Source organism: Corella eumyota, chromosome 4, assembly GCF_963082875.1.
Source record: "Corella eumyota chromosome 4, kaCorEumy4.1, whole genome shotgun sequence".
NCBI lineage: Eukaryota > Metazoa > Chordata > Ascidiacea > Phlebobranchia > Corellidae > Corella > Corella eumyota.
In genome coordinates, this window is record NC_137493.1 from 643,207 (window position 1) to 660,452 (window position 17,246).

Here is a 17,246-nt window from a genome sequence, read left to right on the forward strand (position 1 = left end):
ATAGTTTAGTACAGTGGTTCTCAACCTTTTTAGCCCATGGACTATTTCCAAGCTGACCTAAATATACGCGGATTCAAGCCATAAGTATAAAAATAAGGTAGTTCTATAGCTTTCTACCTAAAAAAGAAAGCGCTGTTTATTTCTAAATAGGCAGTGTATTTCACAAAATAGGGGCATTAAATACGGTATTAACGAAAAAAAGAACGCACTTTTTTACAAAATGGGGGAATTAAATACGGTAATGACGAAAAAAAGCAAGAACTGTTTTTCACTCAGCACACAACTTAATGAGAGCCTTGTCCTTGAACTTGCATTGCAAGTTTATCGAATTCCGGTGTTATGGTTGCCAATGCACATCTGATGTCATCTTCCAGTTGAAGTCTATTGCGATAATTCGTCTTGATCATCGTCAGTGTTGAAAAGCCAGATTCACATAAGTAAATCGTTGAAAAGGGCAAAAGAGCCGTTGCAGCTTGCTTGCAGAGATCGAAAAGACTAGGCTCCATTGACTGCACATTTGCCCAAAATTGAGTTAAAGAAAGTTTTTTAAATTTTTTCACATCTGTCGACTTTGCAATTCAAGCAACTGTTCTGCAATGCAGTCCATATCTGAATGAACTTCTAGCGCTGACACCTGAAAAGGATTTCGAACCCAATTAAAGATTTTGCAATGATCGTTAGAAGGAATGTATCGATCCAATTCTCAAGAAAGATGGAAAGAATGACGTCCAAATTAATATTTTTCTCTTCCACAAATAAGTTCAATGCTGGAAAAGCAGCTAACCTTCGACTTATCATTCGATGCATCCACAGCTTTATTTTACCTTTAAATGCTTCAATACTTTCCAAAACATCAAAAAATAGTTTTTCTCTTCCTTGCATAAAACCATTCAATTGGTTCACATGGCTGAAAAAATCAGACAAGAATAGCAACTTCGCAATCCATTCATCGTTACGAAAGCGATTAGCAAGTTCATGATTTTGCTCTTTTAAAAAAGTGTGGGTTTCATCTCTAAGGGTAGCCACTCTCTCAAGCACTTTACCTCGTGACAACCAACGAATATTTGAATGGAACAGAAGCCCATTATGTTCCGCTTCCATTTCGTCACACAAAGCACGAAACAAGCGAGTGTTCAAAGGACGAGATTTAATGTAATTTACCACAGATACAACCTCTTTAAAAACGATGGCAAGATCTTCTTGTATTTCTTTTGTTGCAAGATTTTCTCTGTGGAGAAGACAATGAACAACTGAAATGTTATTGTTTTTCTTTTTCACAAAACTCATAAAGCCTTTTTTACTTTCCATCATGGCTGGAGCACCATCAGCACAAACAGACACGCAATTAGACCACTCAAGCTCGTGTTCTTCAAAGAAAAAATCAACTTTCTTGAATATTTCTTCTCCTGTGGTTTTTTTAGCAAGTGGACGGCAAAACAGAAACTGCTCCACGAAATCAGTTGTGTCAAAATATCGCACAAACACTATAAGCTGTGCATCACTCGCGATATCTGTTGTCTCATCCAGTTGCAAACTAAATCCCCCACAACGTTTTACGGCAGCAAGTGTTTGTGGCAGAACATTTGTTGAGAGTTCTTCGATACGCCGCTTGATGGTGTTTTCGCTTTACCTGATGCTCTTTTTCTTTAAATACTTCAAGAGCTTTGTTAACAAAATTCCCATGGTTTGATTCTAGGTGCCGACGAAGTTTTGCTTCCTTTGAAGAGCTGTGAGCTAAGACTGTTAAGCACATCACACACTGCGGCCTTACTTCGCCATTTACCTCAATCGAAGTAAATCCAAGCTTCAAGTATTCATCATTATATGCAATAAAAAGAAAGAATTAAAACTCTTTATTATGACATCACAAAGATACCTTAATGAACGGTAAGGTTTTGTAGAGGTCAAGCAACTCGAGCTTTTTAGCTGTTGTCCTTATCTTGTCTTGATTTCTTAATTTTGCAATAGATCTGAAACACTGCTTTAACTGAAACTGCTCTAAAGTCCTATGACTAATGTTCTAAATTAATTTGTTTAATTCATTATTGTTGATACAGTGCAACTCTCGTAATTATATGCTGATTAATCAACACAAGGTAATACGGAAAACGCCCTAAATGTCTTTATTATGACATCACAAAGATAAGGGAAGATTTTAAAACACGGTATATAAAAAAAGTGAATACAGTAGTTTCGGTTACAATGCATCCACGTCGGGCCAGCCGATTTTGGCTGCAAAAAGCGGTGGGCGTTATAAAAAACTTTCCTAAACTGCACCTAAAAATCGGATTTGGTATCTTTAATTTGTCACAATTGCCGTTTATTTGCACATAGTCAAGAACAATTTTCTTATCAAAACAGTATGGACCCGGTGTATTAAGCGGCGGCTGGAACGTATTAACCGTTTTTTGTAATGGCAAATATATCGGATAATTCCGTCCCAAGCAATTTGGATGTGTCGGTAATAAGCGGCTGACTGTATTAACCGGGAATGTCGTAAGTAAATTCTACTGTATTCCGCGTTTTTTTTGTAAAACAGTATGCACTAATTACTGATATTGGCTGAATTATAATTCCCTAAGCAACAATGCTCGCGGACTCATCCAGGCCCTTCGGCGGACTCGGGATTGAGAAACACCGGTTTAGTAGGATCGACTGAAAATTAGGGAAAGGAAATTGAAGGAACGGAAAATGAAGGAAAGCAAAAAAGGAGAGGGCGGAATCTTAAATACTAAAACGCGGAAATACCGTTGACTGTTTATTTAGGATTACTGTCATTTATTCGAGAACTAATAAGCGATAATGAATTAATTTTTATTACCCCAGCATACCCTAACTCTCTTCTATAAAATGCCCGTTTATTTCTAAAATAATATTGACTTAAATACAAATAAATAATCAACGGAATTTCCGCGTTTTTTTCTAAAGATTCCGCCTTTTTCAATTTCCGTCCCATTTTCCGGAACAAAGAAACAAAAACAATTGAGTGAAAATTTTACATTGTCGTAAGATAGTGCAATGTCATACTAATGCGAAAGTGTTGATTATTTTTAATTATCTTAATTTTGAGTATTGTTACTTTATAAGTTAAAATGTCTGTATGTATAGGCAATAAGGCAGATAGGTTGCGTACAGTTAACCGAAAAAGCAACTTCGTTAAATGGTTATTCGTTACACAATACAATAACTTCGCTAACGTTAATAAGTTGAACTAAATGGAATCAACGAAACTTATCGATAACCGTTACGGTTAAAATTTAATTAAAACAAGCATAGAAACGACCTCTTTTTTTAAAAAAACAAAAGTTTTTATCTTCGTTAAAGTTTTTTATCTTAGCAAAAGTTTTTATCTTAGTACAAAAGTTTTTTTAAAAGACGTTTTCAAAACAGACTTATTGCCCAAATAATGGCGAATAAATAGTAGTCAACTAGGTACATACATCGTTTAAAAATTGCTAGGGTTAAACCGATAAACGGCATATTAAGCATATTTTTTTTGTATATACATTCATCCTCGATGTGGGAAAGTCAAATGCGCAACTTAAACATAGAGTAACATCAGTTACTCCACCCTAGTCTCGAGTTGCCTGTGGCAGTTTGGGATATTATTAATTATAATTGCGTAATAATTAAGCTGCTGATTAAGTGCTGACTCAGCAGGACTTTATACCGTTTATATCGCCTTACTCAAGGGCGCAACAGCATGAGATTACTGGAGATCGAACCTAGGACCTTGTTATAAACACGAATAGAACCATTGTTGACTTGTAAAAATATTGAAATAACAGATTTAATTTAACGGAAGCACATTTTACCGAAAGTTAACAATTTCGTTAACGATTTTTAAAATTAACTCAAAAGTTAAATTTTCACAAAAAAACTTTTAACGCATTAACGGTTTGGTGCCCGCTTTTGTCTGTATGCACCGACAACCCAACGAATCACGTTTTTTAAAATTTTTTTTTATGAATCGCTTTCTTTAAATAAATTAATGGCTTATAGAATGTAGATCTTATTTTAATGGTATGTTAGTGTAACTTGATAAGCTAACCTGCAATAAATTTAAGAGAAAAATATATATAACTAATTGCTGAAATAATAAAAACATTTTTCAAAGCCAAATTTAGTTTAATTTATGAGCTGTTTTTATTCCCTCATCATAATTGCAAACAGTTATTACATTAATTTCTTTTTTTATTACAGGACAAAAAATCATACACTACTTTAATATAATGTCTATGACCGTAGCCAAACCTATCTTATGTATTTCTGGGCATTTTTATTGAGATATCAGGCAGATAATCTAAAACAAATTTAAGTGAGTAAAATATTTTATAAAATGTTATAAGTATATATAGCATAATCATGAATATGCCTGAGTACAGAAATGTATTTTTAATTGTATTTATCATCAGAAAATAAAAAGAAATGGAAAATTTTCCCCCAAAACTGCCTTATGATAAGGATCCAGAGTTACCAAACAATAATGATCTAGTGCTGCCAAATCTGAATGGTCAAGAGTTGTCTAGTGAAACTGATTTAGAGGTATTTTATGATAAACACACCCATTTTTAAAAAAGTTACTCTGTTTTAATTTAATTTAGTAATAAAAATGGTAATTTTTATTTAATATATCTATGTAGTTTTATTTAGGCAAAATTTTTTTCTTAAACCTAAATTTTAACAGATTTTTGATGCACCCAGTGCACCTGTTATAAATATTCCTGTTGGTATTGATCTTGGTTCATTAAATTTACCACCAAGTAAGTTTTGATTAAAAAAAAATTTATTTTTATTAAATGTTTTTTCTAGAAAATTTTTTTAACTACAATGATATAAATATAACCTAAAACATGTTTTCCCACCTAATTTCTTGTAACTTTGGATAATAGGCCTATACTTAACTAGTTAGCTTAATTTACAAAAGTCTTAGTTAGGACGCTGTGACTAACCCTTACATTTACCTAATAAACTCAACCTAGATTACTTATGTTAAAATTAGGAGTTTTTGTAAAGTATGTTCAATTAGTTAAATATTTTTTTTCCGGTTAAATAAATTAACAAATTCAAAAATGTTTTGAAATACTATACTTTTCTTGCAGATGCAGTGGTAAATGTAAATATTCAATCTGCTGTTATTAATCAAAACCAATTTACTTCAAACCAAACTATCCGAAAAACTCAGAATATTCAAAACACTCAGAATATTCAAAACACTCTCAATGTCGACCAATCTGGTGGAGTAAATGTATCTGAAGGGAATTTAGAACGCTGTAATATTTACGCAAGTGGTAAATAAGTTTAATTTCATGTTAATTTATTAAATTCTTAATACTGTTTTTTTATTTTGGGCTAATTTAAATTTACTAAAAAATAGATCCAATGTTAGAATTCGATATTTAATTTCAAATTTTGTCAAATTTCACAAAATGTTTGAAAATTAAACTTCATGTATTAGGAACACATTTAAAATATGAAACTCAGCAATGTTATAAAACAAACTTAAATAGTTTAAAAAAAGTAGGTGTTTTTAATACAATATCATATTATATTTTTTTAAAATATTTAAGTTTAAGTTAAACACCAAACTTCCTGGCTAAACTATGTTAAAAAATGTTTGGCTAAACTATGTTTTAAATTATAAACAGGATCTTTCATGAAAGAAAATAAAAACAAGGCAACACCTTCTTCAGATGAGGTTTTTCATTATTTTATAAATAACTGTAAACACATTTTTTGCAATTTTCATAAATAATAAATAAGTTGGTGTTTTTTAAATTTTATTAGGGCAACATAATAAAAAAAATAAAATTAACAAATATTTTTTTAAATGTTGCAATAGATTGTAAGCTTTGTTATTATTTTGTTAGTAGTGCATGATTTTTTTAAGGTTTAAGTTAATTATATATTTACAGGAATATCCTAAAGAATTTCAAACTCAAGTGAAAGAGGACATAACTGTTTTTTCTAAAGCAAAACAAGGTATATAGTTAGTTGAATTGTTATTTATATAAAACTAACTGGACAAATTAAGTTTAAATTGCAGTTATTGCCTGTGGTTTGTATAAAAAAAAACAACTTTGGTTGCAATTTTAATATTGGGGGCACTTAACCATTTTTCTTCCTTGTTTAACATAAAAAAAATTTAAAACAAAAAAAATTAAAAATAGGTTTATATAATTGTTATTAAACATTATATGATTAATTAATAAATGTTTATAATCTTCGCAGATAGTAAAGCTTTAGTATATGTGCTGTGAAACTTTTTTAAGTTTTAAATGGGTTAAAAAGAGTTAACACTGTTGTTAATCAGGAAAAGGTTTTACTTCTAAAGTGGGGACAAAAGGTAGAAAAATAAAAAAAAGGGTACATGGTATAATTGTTGACATTCCTGAGGGTGCACTTGACGAGGACGTTGATATGACTGTTAATCCTATTGTATGGAATGACCATGTTGAATTTTCTGAGGTTTGCAACTAACACAAATATAATAAAATAATGTTTTTTGAAATGAATTTAAATTAACCTCAGTAAGAATTTGTTTTATTGGTTCATGTGGTAGAGTACAATTTTTTATTGACATATTTTTTATACATTATAGGGGGATCCTAGATTTTTGGTAACCAGACAATTTGAATGCTTGCCACATGGATTAAAGTTCAACAAACCAGTTAAAATATCGCTTTATACCCCATTTTACTCAACAACTGGAAAATGTTTTTTTGCTGTAAATACAGTTTATTTGGTGTTTCAAATAAGTGTTACTTGTCTATTTTTACCCACTGGCTATCTTGTCTATTGTTTTCCTTTTTATCAACTTACTAAATTTTTTACTACTTTAAAATATGCCATGGGAAATTTTATTTTGTTATTATAATTTAAAAGGTCGAATGTAGTGAAAATGGAAAGGATTGGACAGATTTGGATTCTGAACATGACGATTGTATAGATAATACCAACTGGATTCATTTTTTTATCAATACATTGTCCTGGTAATGGTGCTGTTTTATAGAAATAAAACTTGGTGATTAAAGTGGGTTAAAAATTTAACTTTTATACTGTTCTGTTTTGTTCCAGGTTTTGTGCCATTTCAGAATCTAAAGACCTGGAACACAAAGAAGCTGAACAGACTTTTTATTGTAACCTGGAGGAGGGAAGATCACATTTAGTTTTGACTATTACAAAAAATTGTGTTAATAAACCATCATTATTTATGGTTAGATTAAGGTAAATATTTTTTGACATTAAATATTATATATATATTAAAAAACAATTTACACAAATACATTTTTTTTGATGAGGATCAAAGTTTATAATAAACAGAAAAAAGTTTGTAATTTATTATTTTTTGTAATATCATTACTTACTATTTGAACAGGGTTGAAGAGAGTGTCAGGCTTACAATTACTCACAAAGATTTTAAAACTTATTCCAAAATACACGACTATCAAAGTTTTAAAACTGGCACAATAGAAATCAAATTAAAAGAAGGTACGGAGCACAAGAGCCCGGTTGGAGAATTGTTCACTTATTCAATTAAAAATTTATTTACCGGAAAAGTGATTGAGGATAAGTTTGCGTACCATCTTCCAACTTTTTTTACAACAGTCAATTCCTTAGAAGGTGATTTTTTGGTTTGTTTTAATTGTCCTAGAACAGTGTTTTAAAATAATTTGTTTATGTAAGCGCTAAATAATTTTTTCATTTATAATATAAAAAGTCATTTTACCAACTTCTAAAATTTCTGTTTATTAATGTTTAGATAGTCCAGGCACGCAATACATTACATATGTCAATGGGGAGCATGCTGATGTTGGACAAAAAGGTCTTTTAAGTTTGTTTTAATTTTGTTTATTCTGAATTTGATGTTTTGTTATGTTTAAAACCATTTGCAGCTAGTTAAATGTAGTGATAAACCATATTTGTATTAAGCCCACGACTTTAAAGGAGGCACATTTAAAGATGTTACTATGATGGCACACGAAGTTACCAAATTCAATATGCACAAGAGTGCACAGGTTAGAGATGTTAACTAAATACTGTACAAAAATAACATTTTAATGTGCCTTTTTACTCATTTTTAAACTTTTATAGTTAAATAATTATTAACCCTTTCATACAAATAAACTTAATATAGTTATATATTATTAAAACTGTTAATACAAATAAACTTAAACAATAAAAATAATTGCTTTTGCAACCCCTAATGCCCCTTAGTGCCTCCGCTGGTCACTAGTTTGTTACAGTATACATTGTCTTCTTTAAGTTTTATTTTAATTGTACCTTACTGCCTTTTATTTGGTTCTATTTTGTATTTTACAGAACTTGCAAGCAGAACCACCGGGTGCTGGTTTTGCTAAAATTTCAAGTAAGTTGTTCTTTAATTTAAAAGTTTGACTTTCCCACCAATAAAAACCAAACCAAGTTTATTTGTTAACTCAACGAAACATTATTTTGTGCAACAAATTATTACCTGTAACTTTTTTGGTGTCATTTATATTTTATTACAGATGCTCTAATTATTTACATATTCCACAATTGAACGAATTTTGTGATTTTATCTGTCATTTTAAAAGATAACAAGATTGACAATTTAAATGTTACAAGTCAAATTGCTTAAAGTTTTTAAAAAGAACTAATAAAGTAAATTAATTATTCCCTAGTTGTACAATTATTTTTTTTTTAGAAAATTCAAGTCAATTTACTCGTCACCAAAGCGTTTATCACACCAATACCACCAACCAATCATCAGTGGTATAGTTTACTTATTGCTAAGAGTAATATGAAGATTTGGTTCCATGACATTTGAACCCTTTTACATTTTAACCCCTTACATTTTAACCCCTTACATTTAAACCCCTTTCATTTAAACCCCTTACATTTAAACCCCTTACATTTAAACCTCTTACATTTAAACCCCCTACATTTAAACCCCTTACATTTAAATCATTTAAACCCCTTACATTTAAACCCCTTACATTTAAACCCCTACATTTAAACCTCTTACATTTAAACCCCTTACATTAGAATCTCTTACATTAGAATCTTTTACATTTAAACCCCTTACATTTAAACCCCTTACATTTAAACCCCTTACATTCAAACCCCTTACATTTAAATCATTTAAACCCCTTACATTTAAACCCCTTACAATTTAACCCCTTACATTTTAACCCCTTTCATTTAAACCCCTTACATTTAAATCCCTTACATTTAAACCCCTTTCATTTTAACCCCTTACATTTAAATCCCTTACGTTAGTTTAAATGTAATGAGTTAAAATGTAAGGGTTTCGTTTTTTCTTTATGCCTATTTTATTAAAGTCATCAGTTGAATTAGCTATATATTTTAATTGAATTATATCTATCCTAGCTTTTATTTTGACAGATTGACAACTCCAATGTAAAAGCTGACAAAGTAGAACAAGCTTGATTAAAAGGGCCAGTGTGCGAGCTATTGTTATTAAAAAAATAATAATAATATTTTAACATAAAAAAATCTTGATTTTATTTATATTTCTTTTTAAATTTCTTTTTATTTTTACTGTGTATTAAGTTTTTCTTTGTATGCAATTCACCAATGTTCTATTGCCATGATATTGCACTTGTGATGTTGTTAATGCTCTTCAATTTTTATAGATTTTTTCTTCCTTAAGTTCAAGTTTTCTAAATATTCGAATTCCTATTTAAAATTTGTTTATATATTCCAGTTTGAGTAAATTTGCGAATTTAATCAGGACTTAATAATCCTTAATACTTTCTGAAAATAACATTTTCTCTGAAGTATTTAACATTCCAACTTTTTAATAATGTAAAATAAAATCTTATTTTTTACCCTTATGCAAAAATAAATTTTTTTAGGTGTGTTTTCTAATTTTACTTTTCAGCACTTGAATTTTGTTACGTATTTTATATTCAATAAACACACTTTTTCAGTATATACAATTTAATTAACGACTTAATATCTTATTCAAATAGAATCACGTTAGTATAAACATAAAACAAAGAAAAAACAATAATATAATTCATCTGTGAAAAGCAACCCTCTTATCTTTAACAAGAACATTATCAACTAGTATGAGAAATGGCGGCAAAACTAAAGGCGTAGTGACGTAGACCAAAAAGGCGTTAAACCGGAACGTTTACGTCACAAAACATTGTAAATAGGCAACAAAGCAAACAACCACTCACGTTACAATTTTGAATGCCTTTTTTAATTTGCTACCGAATGCAAAATATGTTTAAAACCGATAACAACTCTTTGTTTAAAGATAATTTGGCTTGTAAAAATACATAATAAATATTTACCGCTTAAAATTTAATCTAGCAAACAGTTATGTGTAAAAACTTAATTATGCTAAGCTAAAAGTTAAAAAAAGCCTAAATAACTCTTTTTATCAATTATATGCAAAGCTATATTACTATTTATTTGATAGCGGGTTATGTTTATTTACATTCTAAAATGTTTGAAAAAGATAATTTAAAGTTACTCAATTTTTTAGTTTAAATGCGTTGTCTGATTTTGCATTAGTCGCCGTTAGCTAAATGTTAAGGTTTAATTAATTATTTTTTTTCCGATGATGTGCATCACTATGAACATTTTTTATTGCTAAACTTTGTTAATTTTAAAAATTAATTTAAAGTAATGCGCTTTTTAAATGTCGTAGGTAGGCTCAATTTAACCAAAGTTTATCATAACACTTGTACTATAGCCTACTACACTATCAGAATTTACCAGCAGTATGGTGTAGTGGTCTAAAAATGAGGTCGATTTCCAGTGCTCTCATGCTGTAGTGCCCTTGAGTAAAAGGCGCTATAAAACGATACAAACTCCTGCTAAGCCAACACTCAATCAGCAGCTTAATTATCAGGCAATTATAATCTCTATAATATTCCAAACTGCCACAGGCAACTCGAAACTGGGTCAGGGTAACTGATGTTGCTCTATGTTAAAGTTGCGAATTTGTCCTTCCTACATCGAGGATTAAAAAAATATACAAAAAATTCAAATAATCAAGAGAGAAACGTGTCACAAAACGGTTACCACTCTTAAAAACAACGCCAAAATAAACATCGTAAAAACGTCATAAGTAGAATTTAATGACGTTAAATTGCAAAATTGAAAAACAAAGACCATCAAATGGAAATTTAATGCAATCTAAAAACAGTGTGATGTAATAAGCTAATGTAAAAGTATAGACTATTTTTGATTATCTTGAGTTTAAGTATTGTTAGAGTATTGTAATACGTTAATTGACTTTTATCTGTCACAGACATACAGACCCAGTCATTTAGTTGTTAGGAAAATACGATGAAACGCTTTTTCTTAATTTTTGCACATTATTAAAAAAAATACAAAATAAAAGCTAATTGCAATTTATGTAGCTTTCAAAAGAATTGGTATAAAAACAAAAAAATAATACTTTTGTTACTAAAACAACAATAATGGAAGATCAATCCCAAAATAAAAATGAAAATCATTTGGTAAATTTTTTTTGTTATTTTTTGTTTTTTGTTAAATGGTAATCTGTAAACAGATAAACGTATTTGCAGGTTTATCAAATTATAATATATATGCTGAACCGGTGGCGTGGTGTAGTGGTAAGAACACTTGCTACACCACACATGAGGTCATGGGTTCAATCCCCACTGATCTCATGCTGTAGCACCCTAAGTAAGGCTTTAAATGGTATGACACCTGCTGAGCCAGTACTTAATCAGCAGCATAATTATCGGGCAATTATAAATTATAATATCCCAAACTGCCACAGGCAACTCGAGACTGGGTCGGAGTAACTGATGTTACTCTATGTTTAAGTCGCGCATTTGGCTTTCCCACATCGAGGATAAAGATATATACAAAAAAAAAAGTTTATATATATATATTCTAAATAAATTACATTTAGTGCAATTTAAAAGTCTAAGACTGCTAACAAAAGTCATTTTAAATTTAACTTTAAAACATTTGACTTTTCAACAAGATCAAGTTAATATGTAACTGATACTATTTAATAGCAATGTAATAAATTTGAAACTTTTTAAAATAAGTTCTTTAAAATTTGAACAATGTTAAAATTATTTTTAGGTCAGAGTGCCAGATATAAACTCTCCAGAATTACTTGCTGGGTTAGGAGAAATTGTAGCTGGTGCTCAAGGTAGAATTTTTTTTAATGTTGGGTTGTGGTTTAATAAAAAATCTATTTACAGATCTTTGATTTTTGTTAAGTAATATTTAACCTATTAGTGGTAAAAAAAAAGTTTGTGTAGCATAATTTTTAACTTTTAATTTTGTTAACAAAAAAACCTATATTAAGGTCCTGTTACTTTAAACATCAATTATAATGATCAACGAAAAATTCAAACTCACAATGTTCAACAAACCCACAATGTTCAACATCATGTGGGACAAATAGTACAGGAGCAAACTAATGTTGTACAACAAACTAATGTTGAACAACTGACCGAAATACAGGAGCAAACTAATGTTGAACAGCTGACCAAAATACAACACCAAGATAAGACTGAGGTCCAGAATCAACACAACATTACTGGTGCAAATATAAAACATCTTGGAGACAAATATGGAAATACTGGTAAACTAAACTTGATTTTTTTAGGAAGGATAAAAATTGTTACCATGTCCTGGTCACATTGTGCTTCATTCTAATAATCTGCTGTCAACATACTTATTATTTATACTTATCTCTAGAACAGTATCAAAATTAATAATTTAAAAATCAAAAGTTTATAAGAAAATATATGGTAAAAATAAACTTCAATCTCGGCTGCCATATAAACAGTTTAAATACTATCTAAAATATTTTTTATTTTACTGTTAAGTTTTAAATTTTGTTTGTATTTAAGGTTCCACTTCAAGTAAAAATGTACAGCCGATATTCCCTGCTTTGAATCAGGTTTTATTTTTAAAGTTATCACTAAAATGTTATTTACACTAGAGTAAAAACTGTATATATTGTTATTAATTATTATTAAGGTTCTCGAATTTTTGAAGCATACATGAAATTAAATAAAAAGTTAGTAATCAAAAATAAAAATTTTTATATATTTACCTATTTGTAAATAATTTAAATGTTCTGTTTACAGCAAGTTTTTGTTTATTTCGAATACGTTGTCGAATGTGTTCAAAAACTTTTTTCAAGACCACAACAACGAATTATGGAAAAAGAAACTTATGGTAAATTTAAATGTTTTTAGTATTTGTATCAATTTGGTTTTTATGTAACTTTGTTAACTATTAATTTTAATAATTTTGATTGTATTTTAATATTTTTGATTTTAACTTATATTCACTAGATGTTTGCTCTGTGTTATTTGTAATTTTAATAATATTTAATTTTGTATTTAAAGTAACATACAAAAAAAATTCCTCTTCAACGGAAAATGTACAACTGGGATTCTCAGCTTCAAATCAGGTTTTAACATTAAGATTATTAATAATATCTTAATATATATTTACATTTAGTGTTTATGATTATGAAATTTTTTGTTTTTTATTTCGCTTAAAGGAACAACCTGGAGAATCACAAACTTCCGTAAAACTGCCACATGAGATTGATCCAGAACCAAGCCCAGGGGATGCAGAAGATGCAGGAGAAATAAAAGGTCAGTCAATAATCGAAAGCCAGTTTTAATATTAAAAAATTTACACCTATATAATTATTTTTGCACCTTTTTTTAGTTATTAATAAATGTTACAAGATGTTAAGTTTTGTTTTAACAAATTATTTGTATAATCAGTAATTTTACTAATGGTGTATTGTGTATATATATTAAATATTGTAACATGGATAAAAAGTTAATCTACTTAGAAATCAATTGTATATTAACTACTCTAAAAGTGTCATCCTGAAGGTATTTTGAATTGCCTAATTAAACCCTTTTGTAATATTTTTGTAAAGTTAAACAAATTATATATTTTAAGATCACAAATTCAAGGAAATAAAAATTTGAGGATGCCACCATGATGAATAAAAAAGCAAATAAATTAATTTTTAAAACAAATGTTTACTAATTATTGTATTCGGTAGTTTCTTATGTATATTAATTTTCATGGATACTTACTTACCTTTTTATGTAAACTATAAATTTATATATGAAGAAATATCCACATTTTTAATTATTGTTCAAATATGCAATAAAATATGCTATAAATTGTCAGTATTACTATGATTGTTGGAATTATATGCTGTTAATTGTGAAATCAATATTTTTTTTGAAGACATTTACAGTTTAAAAATTTTAGTATGTTGTTTTTCATCATTAAGTAATGTATATTTAAAATAAGTTGTAAAACAAAAATATGCTTGTGCTTTTATAGAGTTTGTTTCTTCTGGGTCTAAAAACCCTAAAAAATTAATTTAACATACAATTTTTTTAACATTGTAATATTTGTATAGCTTTAATGTTATTTTCAAATTTTTTGTAATTTAATTTTTTATTAAATTTTTTGTCTTTTGCTTTTTTAAGTTTTTTGAATGTATTTTTATAGTAATATTGTAAATATGCAAATTTATATATATATGTTGTTTATCTAGCATTAACATTTTGCCCTTGTTTGTAAGTGGTAGTTTTTTTAATTTTATGTCTGAATATTCACTTAATATGCCAAAACCCTTTTCACTTTTTTATTAGCACTGTGCCTTTTATTTTAATTTAAAAATTTTGTGTTTTTTAATTTTTAGGGAATACTTTTTAGTTGCACTTTTTAGCACTAGTATGTTTTTTAGTGAATTTGTTATGCCATGTTTAATTTGCCACTGTTTGCCAAATATGTTTAAAACCGATCACAATTTGTGTTGTAAAATAATTTAAACTTTTTAGCCTCAAACACATACGGTAAGTGTTTTTTGTGTTTGAGTAAAAATGTTTTTTGTGTTTGTGTAAAAATGTCATAATGCTAAGCAATTATTAAAAAAATCTTACAAATATTATTTGCAGTATTGGTGATGTAGATTTACTTTCTAAATTGTGTAAAATAGGGTAATGTAATGTACAACTATATGATTTTACCAAAATATTTAAGTGCATTGTCTGATTTTACATTAATCGCCATTATTTCATAATTTTTGTTTAATGATGTGCATAACTATGTTATTTTTCGTTGTCTAAATTTTGTTAAATCCTAAAAATGTAATTTATCGCGCGCTTTTTAGCGTCATAAATAGTCTTGATTTTAATATTTGTATATTTAAACACCTGTACAAAAAGCAACGTTATTGGCTACTTAAAGTTTTTAGTAAGTGATAAATTATAGAAATATGTTTTGCCAGTTATGACGTCGGTCGTAAATACGTCATCCACTCTCTGTATATAAACAGCTGACGCACGTGCCGCGTTATTTAAAGTTGAAGGTTTTGGTTCGCAGCTTGTTTGTGTGTGAATTGCCTGGCTAGTTGCTTTAATTTGGTGAATTGAAATTTGATTTTAATTTTAGAAAGCAACTTTTCCACAATAGCAGATTAGCGTATGGCTGTTATATTTATTAAACGAATTAGCTTCAAATTTATTAAATCAAAATATTCTGAAATCTGACATTATTTTAAACATGATATTTTTTATTGTGAAAAAGATTGGTATTTTTCGAATATCTTAATGGAAAACAACGCAACATTAAAATGAATTGTGCACACATTTAAAATTTATTAAATTTGGGGGTTTGTAATCATTTTAAAAACTAGGTTAACAATACTTAATTGGGGCACAGTCTGGAAAGTAGGGCAGCAGGCAGCACGAAATTTTTTTCAGTAAAAAAAAATGCACGCCGAAATTAACGTTTTGCACACGCAGTTTTTAAAAAAAATTTGTGCACATGCAATACTGACACCTTGTGGTGGCATATGTAGGCTAAAATTAAGTAAAACACGCAAACATCAATCATGCGTAGACCGAAAATTTCGGTACTCATGCACGCAGGGTCACGTCAATTTTTCTGCATAAACATAAACGAGCTTAAAACGAGCTCTTGTCAAAAACTGCCCCATTTTCCAGGCTAGATTGGGGTTAGTAATTTAAACACAGAATGACAAAAATTGTTAGTTAATATTCCATTGGGTAAAGTTGGTTAATATTCTATTGGGTAAAAAAGATGCAACTTAGTATTATAACTATGCTGGCAGAGCAGTGGTTAAGTGAGGTGCTTTAAATGATATAAACTTATCATGAGCCAAAACCAATCAGCTGTTTAATAACCCGGCATTTTATCAATATTGTTTTAAACTATCAAAGTTAACTTGAGACTGGGTCAGGGTAATGATGTTACTCTATGTTGAGGCTATAAATCGTTCTTTCTATATCCAAATTAAATAAATAATGAAAAAATATTATTGTGAACAAAAAAAATTTAATCTATATAATTTTAAACTGGTGTAATCCAAATACTTTTGTTTATCTTTTAGGTAATCTACTATAAATTCTCTTTAAGCATCTGCTTGTTTTAGTGAAATGATTTTCTGTGTTTTCAAACTTTTATCATGGAGGAAACCGATGAATTAAATGATCCAGGGTTGCTAGGCAATAGTAATTCAGAGGTTTCAAACATTGACGAAACAGGTTCACCAAATCTAAGTGATCCATTGCCAATGAATAATGATACAGAGTTGCCAAACAATAGTGATCTAGAGTTGACAGACAATAATGATCCAGAGTTGCCAATCAATAATGATCCAGAGTTGCCAATCAACAATGATCCAGAGTTGCCAGTCAATAATGATCCAATGTTGCCAGATGTAAATGTTCCAGAGTTGCCAGATGTTAATGATCCAGATCTAGGTTTCAATTCCCAGGTATTTTAGAGCATCTTAAAAAAATATATTTTTTAGTTTAAAACTTGAAATTTAGTAAGTGGGTTTAGAACTTAAATGCTTCTTAAAAATGTTTGACCTTTTTACATAAAACTATTAATTAAACATTGATCTTGTGGTGATCACTATGTGCCAGAAGTTTTGGCCTGTGAATCACATGTGATGTTTGCTTCGTAAAGTCCAAGTGTAATGTTGGCATTTGTAAAGTCTTACTTAAAAAATGTTTTGATTTATATATGCATGGTTTTAGGAATATTTAAATTTAGTTTGATTTTGCCACAAAAACATAATTTAAAATAAATTAAAGAGAAATGCTTTTGGCCTGCAATAATTCTCGACTTAATGCTTTCAGCCTGCAATATTGTTCGACTGTTCCTTTTGTGTGTCAGTGTAAACCGTATTTTATTTTTTTACCATAAAGTGCTTG

At 29.1% G+C, this 17,246-nt stretch overlaps 3 protein-coding genes across 3 annotated transcripts; 2 read left to right on the plus strand and 1 right to left on the minus strand.

The window, feature by feature from the left end:
• Positions 1 to 284: 284 nt before the first annotated feature.
• LOC145749653 (protein FAM200A-like) lies at positions 285 to 2,778 on the minus strand. Its single transcript, XM_082565478.1, has 5 exons — positions 2,773 to 2,778; positions 1,877 to 2,020; positions 1,631 to 1,804; positions 727 to 1,443; positions 285 to 509 (listed from the first exon to the last, which is right to left on the minus strand). Exons 1-5 carry the CDS (start codon positions 2,776 to 2,778, stop codon positions 285 to 287), a joined length of 1,266 nt encoding a protein of 421 aa, XP_082421604.1.
• A 204-nt stretch (positions 2,779 to 2,982) lies between these two features.
• Positions 2,983 to 9,908, plus strand: LOC145749972 (uncharacterized). The gene is made up of 16 exons (XM_082565873.1): positions 2,983 to 4,318; positions 4,416 to 4,545; positions 4,688 to 4,763; positions 5,103 to 5,291; positions 5,649 to 5,698; positions 5,916 to 5,982; positions 6,314 to 6,468; positions 6,602 to 6,727; positions 6,886 to 6,992; positions 7,078 to 7,227; positions 7,379 to 7,623; positions 7,763 to 7,825; positions 7,933 to 8,018; positions 8,323 to 8,368; positions 8,687 to 8,754; positions 9,388 to 9,908. The coding sequence occupies exons 2-16, from the start codon at positions 4,429 to 4,431 to the stop codon at positions 9,430 to 9,432; spliced, it is 1,590 nt and encodes a 529-aa protein (XP_082421999.1). The 5' UTR covers positions 2,983 to 4,318; positions 4,416 to 4,428; the 3' UTR covers positions 9,433 to 9,908.
• Positions 9,909 to 11,364: 1,456 nt separating this feature from the next.
• Positions 11,365 to 14,120, plus strand: LOC145751169 (uncharacterized). Its single transcript, XM_082567270.1, has 8 exons — positions 11,365 to 11,483; positions 12,085 to 12,154; positions 12,314 to 12,592; positions 12,864 to 12,913; positions 13,104 to 13,194; positions 13,368 to 13,432; positions 13,526 to 13,622; positions 13,942 to 14,120. The coding sequence occupies exons 1-8, from the start codon at positions 11,445 to 11,447 to the stop codon at positions 13,968 to 13,970; spliced, it is 720 nt and encodes a 239-aa protein (XP_082423396.1). The 5' UTR covers positions 11,365 to 11,444; the 3' UTR covers positions 13,971 to 14,120.
• The last annotated feature ends 3,126 nt before the right edge of the window (positions 14,121 to 17,246 follow it).